Raw genomic sequence first — 11,040 nt, 5'->3', positions numbered from 1 at the left:
AACAGATCAACAAACTAGGAGCTGGCTCTTTGAAAGAATTAATAAGATCAATAAACCCCTGCCCAGACTTATCAAAAAGAAAAGAGAAAGGACCCAAATAAATCAAACCATGAATGAAAGAGGAGAGACCATAACGAACACCAAAGAAATACAGTTGTGAGAATATATTATGAGCAACTATATGCCAACAAATTAGGCAATCTGGAAGAAATGGATGCATTCCTAGAAATATATAAACTACCAAAACTGAACCAGAAAGAAATAGAAAACCTGCACGGACCCATAACTAACAAGGAAATTAAAGCAGTAATTAAAACTCAACAAACAAGAGCCCAGGGCCAGCTGGCTTCCCAGGGGAATTCTAACAAACATTTAAAGAATTAATACCTATTCCTCTGAAGTGGTTTCAAAAAATAGAAATGGAAGGAAAATGTCCATGCTCTTTCTGAGGCAAGCATTTCCTTCACCCCACAACCAGAAAAATACCCTACCAAAAAGGAGAATTATAGACCAACATCCTTGATGATTATGGATGCCTAAGTTCTCACCAAGATGCTAGGCAATAAGATCTGACAATATGTTAAAAGGATTATTCACAATGACCAAGTGGGATTTATTCCTTGGCTTGCAAGAGTTGTTCAACAGCTTCGATGTTCAACACAAATCAATCAGTGTGATACACTTTACTAATAAAAGAAAGGACAAGAATTACATGATCCTCTCAATAAATGCAGAAAAAGTGTTTGACAAAGTACAACATTCTTTCTTGCACAGTGTAGGAGTAGAGGGAACATAATTCAATATCATAAAAGCCATATATGAAAAGCCCACAGTGAATATCATTACACTGTGTAAACACTGAGAGTTTTCCTCCTAAGGTCAGGAATGCTACAGGGAGGTCCACAATCACCACTGCTATTCAACATATTACTAGAAGTCCTAGCCTCAGAATCAGACAACAAAAGGAAATAAAAGGCATTTAAATGGACAAAGCAGTCAAACCCTCACTCTTTGTAGATGACATGATGTTCTATGTGGAAAAACCAAGAGACTCCACCCCAAAATTGCTAGAACTCATACAGAAATTCAGCATTGTGACAGGATATAAGATCAATGCATAGAAATCAGTTATATTTCTATACATTAACAGTGAGACAGAAGAAAGAGATATTAAGGAGTTGATCCCATTTACAGTTGCACCAAAACTCCATCAGATACCTAGAAATAAGACTAACCAAAGAAGCAAAGGATCTGTACTCAGAAAACTATAGAACACTCGTGAAGGAAATTGAGGCAGACACAAAGAAATGGAAAAATGTTCCATGTTCATTTATTGGAAGAACAAATGTTGAAATGTCTGTACTACCTAGAGCAATCTATATATTCAACACAATCAACTTTTTGATTCAGTGCATCAACTTTTTTCACAGAGCTGGAACAAATAATCCTAAAATTTGTATGGAACCAGAGAAGACCTCAAATAGCCAAAAGAATCAAACCATGATAGACTCTGGACTCCAGGGAACAAACGGAGGGTTATAGAAAGGAAGGGGGTGGAGGGATGGTGTAATGGAGTGATGGGTATTAAGGAGTGGGATGAACACTGTGTTATACACTATTAATGAATTGAATACTACAACAAAAACTTATGATGTACTATATGCTCACTAACTGAACATAATAAAAAAAAAAAGTAGAGCTGATAGCATCACAATTTTGGACTTCAAGCTATATACAGAGGTTTGATCGTTGATATTATGGTACTGGTACAAAAACAAACATAGATATATGGAACAGAATAGAAAACCCAGAAATGGACTCCTAACCATATATGTGGTCAACTAATCTTCCACAAAGCAGGAAAGAGTGGAAAAAGGTCTCTTCAACAAATGGTGTTCAGATAATTGGACAGCCACCTTCAGAAGAATGAAACTAGACCATTTCCTTAAACCATACACAAAAATAGACTCAAAATGGATGAAAGACCTAAACGTGAGACAGGAATCCATCAAAATCCTAGCGGAGAACAGGCAGCAACCTCTGTGGCCTTGGCTGCAGCAACTTCTTGCTAGACACATCTCCAAAGGCAAGGGAAATTTAAAAAATTAACTAATTAATTAATTAATAAACAAACAATTGGGATTTCATAAAGATAAAGTTTTTGCACAGCAAAGGAAACAGTTGACAAAACCAAAAGACAGTCAACAGAATGGGAGAAGATATTTGCAAACGACATATCAGATAAAGGGCTAGTATCCAAAATCTATAAAGAACTTATCAGACTCAACACCTGAAGAACAAATAATCCACTCAAGAAATGAGTGGAAGACATGAACAGACATTTCTCCAAAGAAGACATATAGATGGCCAAGAGGTACATGAAAAAGTGTTCCTCATCACTTGGCATTAGGGAAATACAAATCAAAAATGCAATATTATACCACCTCACACCATCAGAATGGCTAAATTAACAACCCAGGGAATTATAAGTGTTGGTGAGGATGTGGAGAAAGGGGAACCCTCTTACACTGTTGTTGGGAATGCAAGCTGGTGAAGCCACTCTGGAGAACATATGGAGGTTCCTCAGAAAGTTTAAAGTTAGAGCTACCCTATTACCTAGCAATTGCACTACTAGGTATTTACCCCACAGATAGATATGTAGTGATCTGAAGAGGCACCTGCACCCTGATGTTTATAGCGTCAATATTCACAATAGCCAAACTATGGAAAGAACCCAGATATCCATTGACAGAAGAATAGATCAAGAAGATGTGGTGTATATATGTGTCTATACGTTTGTGTGTGTGTGTGTGTGTGTGTGTGTGTACATACATATGCCCACAATTGGAATACTACTCAGCCATCAAAAATAATGAAGTCTTGCTATTTGCAATGGTTGGAACTAGAGAGTATTATGCTAGGCGAAATAAATCAATCAGAGATAAACATGATCTCACTCATGTGCAATTTAAGAAAAAAAAACAGATCATAGGGAAAGGGAGGGAAAAAAAATGAAAATCAGAGAGGGAGACAAACCCTGAGAGACTCCTAATGACAGGAAACAAACTGAGGTTTGCTGGTGGGGAGATGGGTGGGTGCATGGGGTAACTGGGTAATGGACATTAAGCAGGGCTCATGATGTAATGAGTATTGGGTGTTATATATAACTGACGAATCTTTGAACTCTACCTCTGAAACTAATAATACATTATATGTTAATTAATTGAATTTAAATGAAAAAACAATTGAAAAAAAATCTGTAGTAGTCAAAACAGTGTGGTACTGGCACAAATTTAGACACATACATCAATAGAACAGAATAGAAAACCCAGAAATAAATCCACAACTGCTGGTTGATTAATCTTTGACAAAGCGGGAAAGACTATCCAGTGAAAAAAAGATAGTTTCTTCAACAAATGATAATAGGAAAACTTGGCATCAACATACAAAAGAAATTGGACTGCTTTCCTACACCATACCCAAAAATAAATTCATAATGGATTAAAGACCTAAATGTGAAATCTGAAATCATCAAAATCCTAGATGAGAATACATACAGGCAGGAACCTCTTTGACATTGATCATAACCACGTTTTTTTAGGTACATCTACTGACACAGGTAAACAAAAGCAAAAATAAACTATAGGAACCACATCAAAACAAAAAGCTTCTCCAGGGCAAAGGAAACAACCAATGAAACCAAAGATAACCCACAGAAGGGAGAAGAATTTTGCAAGTGATATAACTGATAAAAGGGTAGTATCCAAAATACATAAAAAACTTCTAAAACTCAACACCAAAAAAACCAGAGTCCAGTTTAAAAATGGGCAGGAGACGCAAACTGACGTTTCTTCAGAGAAGACATCCAGATGGCCAATGGACACATGAATAGATGTTAATCATCACTTACTACCAGGGAAATGCACTGTAAAACCACACTTGTCAAAATCACTGAAATCATAAGAAACAATGGGTGTCGGTGACTATGTAGAGAAAAAGTAAGCCTCTTGTACTGTTAGTGGGAATGCAAACTGGTGCAGACACTGTGGAAAACAGTATAGAGTTTTTTCTAAAAGTCAAAAATAGAGCTACCCTACAATCCAGCAATAACACTACTGGGTATTACCCAAAAATTCAAAAACACTAATTCAAAGAGATGTATGCACCCCTTACATTTATAGCAGCATTATTTACATTACTCAAGATACAGAAGCTGTGTCCTGTGTCCTGTGTCCACTGGTTGATAAATGGATAAAGAAGATGTCACACACACACACATCAAAGGAATATTACTAAGCCATAAAACGAATAAAATCTTCCATTTGCAATAACATGGGTGGAGCTAGAGTTATATGTATAATGCTAGGCAAAATAAGGGAAAGACAAACATCATATGCTCTTACTCATATAAAGAACTTAAGAAACAAAACAAATGAACCAGTGGGAAAAAGGAGACAAACCAAGAAACAGACTCTTAATTATAGAGAACAAACTGATGTTTACTGGAAGGGAGGGGGTTAGGGGGTTAGTGAAATAGGTGAATGGGGATTAAGGAGGGCACTTCTTGTAAAGAGCACTGGGTGATACATAGAATTGTTGAATCACTGTATTATACACCTGAAACTAACATAGCACTGTATTTTAACTAAATGGAATTAAAATAAAAACTTAAATTTTGGGGGCACCTGGGTGGCTCAGTGGGTTAAAACCTCTGTCTTCGGCTCAGGTCATGATCCCAGGGTCCTGGGATCGAGCCCCGCATTGGGCTCTCTGCTTAGCAGGGAGCCTGCTTCCTCTTCCTTCTCTCTCTGCCTGCCTCTCTGCCTACTTTTGATCTCTATCTGTCAAATAAAATAAATAAAATCTTAAAAAAAAAAACTTAAGTTTTTTTTAAAAAAATTTTTAAAAAAAACCCTTACAAATTTTGTAAGGGGTTAAAGTCCTTAGAAACTCAAACATAGTTTGGTAAGTTTGATATTATATATTTTCAGAATAATTCATAGAAGATTGATGTGTGAAAACTGAAGTATACAAGTACATAGAACAGTAATTTAAACAGATTTATTTTGGTGAATATAAATAACTGGGCAGGACAATGTAATAAAGATTATTTTCATTTTAGTATTCATTATAGTAATTTTTACAATTTAATTCTGTTGGTCACATGCCTGAAATTAATATACAATTTCCTTTATTTAGTACTAGCTAAAAAGTGTACTCCCTATACCAACTCCTAGCATTTAGGTAACAATCTTTTTTTTTAAGATTTTATATATATTTTTTGACAGAGTGAGATATAGCAAGAGAGGAAACAGAAGCAGGGAGAGTGGGAGAGGGAGAAGCAGGCTTCCCACTGAGCAGAGAGCCCAATGCGGGACTCAATGCAGGGCTTGATGCGAGGCTCATTGTGGGGCTCAATCCCAGGACCCTGGGATCATCTGAGATGAAGGCAGACACTTAATGACTAAGCCCCCCAGGCGCCCCTTAGGTAACAATCTTACGAGTGTTGTTCAGTTCAATAAATGTGTGTTCTTTGAAATCAGAGAAACTGAGTCTAAGAAAATTAACAATTTTCAGAGGTCACAAAGAAAATTAGTGACAGTTGCAAACGAACCTCTCCTCTGAGAATGTTCATTTGGGATTATCTTTATACTGTGCATATACATTTATTTAAATGTACATTATGGATTCTTAAAGATAGTAACCTTGAAAAAATTTTTCATATTTTGTTCTTTTTCTGGAAATTTTGGTTTATAGACTATCTTATTTAGAAAATGTTTTCTCTTATTTTATTCAAAACACATTTTAATTTCAAAGCTACTTCAGAATTAAGAGAATTTATTTAACTTAGAGAAGTAAACAAATTAAGAAAATAGTATTTTTCGCATTCACATTTATCATTGGAGTAAAGGGAATTTCTTGTTGAAGTAGTTTCTGATTAGTGCCATATGAAAACAAATGACTTGGGAAAAACAAGACTGTAATGCCATCTGGGGGCTTTTCAGGACATCACACTTCACAGAACTAAATCATATAGGGTAATTCACAGCTACCTCCATTTGCCCTTCATAACAGTAATTACCATTTATTTTTACCTTTTCATTGATTTTTATAGTAATTACATGGAAGGAATAATGGCTCAAAATATCCTGTCTTCTATTGTCTACATTACCAAGATACTTCCTGTAGCCTGGCAATCTTTCTTTCCTCTGGAGAAGCAGGATATGTACATACGTACATAAAATGTCTAAAATTTTATGTTACATTATGAGATTCAATAGGATTACCGGGTAAAACCAAGTTATAACAAACTTAACAAAAAGGCATAGAGTTATATGCATCTCTGGCAGGGGAATTATGTCCCTTTTTGGTGCGGGGTTAACTTGAAAAACTCATACTAGCAGAGCCACTTTATGAGTAGCATTTGAAAAGTGGTTACAGTGCAATACCAATTTTTGAGGGAGTTCATTTGCATTCATCAGTTACAGTAGTCTTAACTGAATGTGTATTGTTTGCTAAATATTTTTAAGGAAAAAGATCCTTTGTGCTGTCAGAAGGAAGTATATACAATACATGCAAGACAGAATCATATAAAAGCTGTTAATGTCCTTATGGTATTTTTATTTGTTTTTGTTTTACAACAAAATATTTGCTTTTAAGAATTCTGAAAATGAGTTTGGTGATCTGGTGCTTTAACTGTATCTTTCCCATTTGATTGATTTCCATTCCTACTTCTATAAGAAATGTTATTTAATGAGAAGTTCATTATTCTATTTGCCAATTTATACATATCCCTTTTTCTGTTAATTACCAATTAACCTAATATATAGTAGATGTTCAATAAATCTAAATAAATAAGTCAGTATTTTGGAGTTTTTCTAGTTGTCCCAACAAAAAAATACATCATAAAGGAAAAGAAAAAAGTGGCTTCTTATGGGATGAAGGTTTTGGTCCACTGTTAGTAGCCTAACTCTATTGCCATTTATGCACATGTTCAGAGGACTCAGGTCTAGCTGTTGCAGGGGTATTTAAAAACAAGCAGAATAAATTTGCAATGAAATCTGATCATTTTTTTGTCAATTGGTAACTATTGCTCTTTTAAAAGGTCTGAGTGGAGTGTATAAGATTGGTCATCTAAAAATGGACATCTGTAAATTATTTGTAGATTATCTGAACTGTATTACATTACTATGGCAGAGGCCAGTAGTAGTTCTTTAATATGTACATCTTTGTCATCAGCAATAGAGCTTTTATCTGGGCCTTAAAATAGAGACTATGGTCAGTAATCAGACAACAAAAAAGAAACAAAAGACACCCAGATTGCTAAGGAAAAAGTCAAATTTTGACTCTTCACAGATGGCTTGATGTTCTATATAGAAAACTTGAAAGATTCCACCCAAACCTGCCAGAACTGACACATGAATTCAGTGAAGTCACAGAATACAAAATCAATGTACAGCGATCTGTTGGATTTCTATACACCAATAATGAAGCAGCAGAAAGAGAAATCAAGGAATTGGTCCCATTTATAATTGCATCAAAACCTTTAAGACTTAATCTAGGAATAAATCTAACCAAAGAGGTAAAATACCTATATTTTGAAAATAATAAAACACAAAAGAAATTGTGGGTGATGCATAGAAGTGGAAAAACATTCCCAAAGAGCAAATATTGTTAAAATATTCATCCTACCCAAAGCCATGTGTATGCTTAATGAAATCCCTGTCAAAATACCATCAGCATTGGGATGCCTGGCTGGTTCATTTGGTCAAGGATCTGCCTTTGGCTGAGGTCATGATGCCAGGGTCCTGGGATTGAGTTCCATACTAGGCTCCTTGCTTAGCAGGGCACCTGCTTCTCCCTCTGCCTCCCATTCCCTCTGGTTGTGCTTCCTCTCTCTTTGTCTCTGTCTCTGTCTTTCCCTGACAAATAAATAAAACCTTAAAAGAGTATACCACCAACATTTTTTCGCAGAGCTACAACAAACAATCTTAAAATTTGTATGGAACCACAAAAGACCTTGAGTAGCCCAAGCAATCTTGAAAAAGAAAAGCAAAGCTGAAGGCATTCCAATTCTGGACTTCAAGCTGTATTACAAAGGTGTAGTGATCAAGACTGTATGGTAGTGGCACAAAAACGGACACATAGATCCATGGAACAGATCAGAAAACCCAGAAATGAACCTATAACTGTATGGCCAACTAATCTTTGACATAGCAGGAAAGAACATCCAATGGAAAAAAGACTAACAAATTGTGCTGGGAAAACTGGACAGCAACATGCAAAATAATGAAACTGGACCATTTTCTTACACCATACATAAAAATAAATTCAAAATGGATGAAAGATCTTAATATGGGATAGGAAACCATCAGAATCCTAGAAGAGAACACAGGTAGCAACCTCTGAACTCAGCCTCAGCAATGTTTTTTTAAAGATCTTATTTATTTATTTATTTGAGAGAGAGAGAGAGATAGCAAGAGAGAGCCAGAGCAAGGAGAAGAGGGAGAAGCAAGCTCCCCACTGAGCAGGGAGCTCAACGCCAGGTTCCATCCCAAGACCCCAAGATCATTAACCTGAGCCAAAGGCAGATGCTTAACCGACTGAACCACTTAGATGCCCAACTGCAGCAACTTCTTGCTAGACATGTCTCCAAAGGCACGGGAAATAAAAGCAAAAATGGACTACTGGGACTTCATCAGGATAAAAAAGCTTCTGTACAGCAAAGGAAGCAATCAACAAAACCAAAAGTCAACTCACAGAATGGGAGAAGATCTTTGCAAATCACATATCTGATAAAGAGTTAGTATCCAAAATACATAAAGTACTTAAAAAACTCAACACCAAAAAAAAAAAAAAACAGTAGTTTAGTTTAAAAATGGGCAGAAGACATGAATAGACACTTTTTCAAAGAAGTCATCCAGATTGCAACAGACACATGAAAAGATGGCAATATAAATCTCATCAGGGAAATTCAAATAAAAATTACAATGAGATCACCTCATGGCCATCAGAATGGCTGCACTTAACACAGGAAAGAACAGGTGTTGGCAAGGATGCAGATAACAGAGAACCAACCCTCTTATAGTGTTCGTTGGAATGAAAACCCTCTTATAGTGTTCGTTGGAATGCAGCCACTCTGGAAAACAGTATGGTGGTTCCTCAAAAAGTTAAAAATAAGGTTTCCTAAAATCCAGCAATTGCATTAGTACGTATTTACCCCAAAGATACAAAAATACATATTTGAGGGAATACCTGCACCTGGATATTTATAGAAACATTATCAGCAACAGCCAAGAGCCCAAATGTCCATCAACCAATGAATAGACAAAGAAGAGGTAATATGTATCTAGAGTGGAATATTACTCAGCCATCAAAAAGAATGAACTCTTGCTATTGGCAATGATGCGGATGGAGCTAAAGAGTATTTTTTTTTTGTTTTGTTTATAAAGTAAAAATTCAGTTTATTCATCTGTTTATGACACAGTACACAAGAGGCAAAGTGTTTCACATCATAGATTTCACTTCCAACTCCTTGGAATGTTCATTTCTTTGGCTAAAAGGAGAGACTAGACATGAGAGGCAGGCAATGCTTAGGCAACTGCAATAAGGATGGGGAGCGGGTGATACGCCATCCCTGCAGGGACAGGCGCAAGGGGACTATTAGTCATAAGCTACTTTCTAGAATTGTTAGCTGGAAACAAAGGAGCACCACTCCTGGATGCTTAACCGTCGTGGGCCTCAGTCATCCCCACCACACAGGTACAGCAGCGCTTTCTGGTAGTCGCCCTTCGTGTCTTGCTGGATGTAGTAATACAGGGACTTGCCATACTTTCTCTTGAATTCAGACCTAATTTTCAACATGTCCACTTCACTGCGAGAGACCATGATTCTTATCAGAACTTTATCACGAGTCCCCTTGCCCTTCATGGAGTCGTACAGCCGGTCAGCAAAATACAGGGGCTTATTCTGAATGCACTGGACCAGGTTTAGGAAAGCATTTTCCAGGTCTCCTTTGACCTCCTTCTTGATGCTCTCCAACATGTCATAAGGGCTGTAGCTCTTGTACCTATCAAATACTTTCTGGAGATGACACACACTCCACTCAGTCATGATGCTGATCCACTTAGGTACATCAGTACCTTTCCTCTTCACTCCGGCATCGTAGAGATCCCGGGCATCTTGGTCAATCAGTTCATAATCAATGACAGAGCCATCCTCTGCTCTTCTACCCTTTGCAAGGGCAACCATCAGCTTGCGGAAGTCACCAGATGTGTCAGAAACGATGTCCTTCTCCAGATCAGTCTTGTACATTTCCTTGTAGACTCTGTTAATTTCCTGAAGCTCTTGGTTGGTCCTTGAGCAGATGATCTCAATGAGGGAGTCCTCATCAGTCCCCAGTCCCTTCATGGAGGCTTTCAGCTCAGAAGCGTCATACTGAGCAGGTGTTTTTAATAGGCTCAAAATCACTGTCTCCAGGTGGCCGGACAAGGCTGATTTCAGCGCTGATGCAAGTTCCTTTTTGGTCCTTCTCTGGTAGGCGAAGGCAATATCCTGTCTCTGTTCATTGCTGCGGTTGGTCAAAATGTTGACAATGGTGACCTCATCCACACCTTTGGTCTTGATGGCCGTTTCAATGTTCAGAGCATCACGCTCAGCATCAAAATTGGTGTATGCTTTGACCGACCCATATGCACTTGGGGGCGTGGAGTGATCACCCTCCAAGCTGAGCTTGCAGAGAATTTCGTGAACAGTAGACATTTTGAAGGAAGCTGGGCCGGGCGCCAAGAGCAGTGAGCGTCCTCAGTTGTAGAGCCGGAGCTAGAGAGTATTATGCTAAGTGAAATAAGTCAGTCATAGAAAGACAGATAACATCTGATTTCACTCATAGGTGGGATTTAAGAAACAAAACAGATGAACATAGGTGGGGAAAAAGAGAGGCAAACCAGAAAATAGACTCTTAATTATAGAGAACAAACTGAGGATTACTGGAGGAAAGGTGGGCAGGGTGTTAAATGGGTGATGGGGATTAAGGAAGGC

The 11,040-nt window shown here is 37.4% G+C and overlaps 1 protein-coding gene across 1 annotated transcript; it reads right to left on the bottom strand.

The window, feature by feature from the left end:
• Nucleotides 1-9,457: 9,457 nt before the first annotated feature.
• LOC131832382 (annexin A2-like) lies at nucleotides 9,458-10,816 on the bottom strand. The gene has a single exon (XM_059175299.1). It carries the CDS (start codon nucleotides 10,759-10,761, stop codon nucleotides 9,742-9,744), a length of 1,020 nt encoding a protein of 339 aa, XP_059031282.1. The 5' UTR covers nucleotides 10,762-10,816; the 3' UTR covers nucleotides 9,458-9,741.
• Nucleotides 10,817-11,040: the final 224 nt, after the last annotated feature.

The sequence above is a fragment of the Mustela lutreola genome, chromosome 5 (assembly GCF_030435805.1).
Source record: "Mustela lutreola isolate mMusLut2 chromosome 5, mMusLut2.pri, whole genome shotgun sequence".
Lineage (NCBI taxonomy): Eukaryota > Metazoa > Chordata > Mammalia > Carnivora > Mustelidae > Mustela > Mustela lutreola.
Note: the sequence above shows the minus strand (reverse complement) of the source record. Positions and strands in the feature narration are given on the sequence as shown.

Excerpts from the sequence above, each read along its gene's own strand:
- LOC131832382 (XM_059175299.1), bottom strand. The coding sequence starts at position 10,761 with ATGTCTACTGTTCACGAAATTCTCTGCAAGCTCAGCTTGGAGGGTGAT.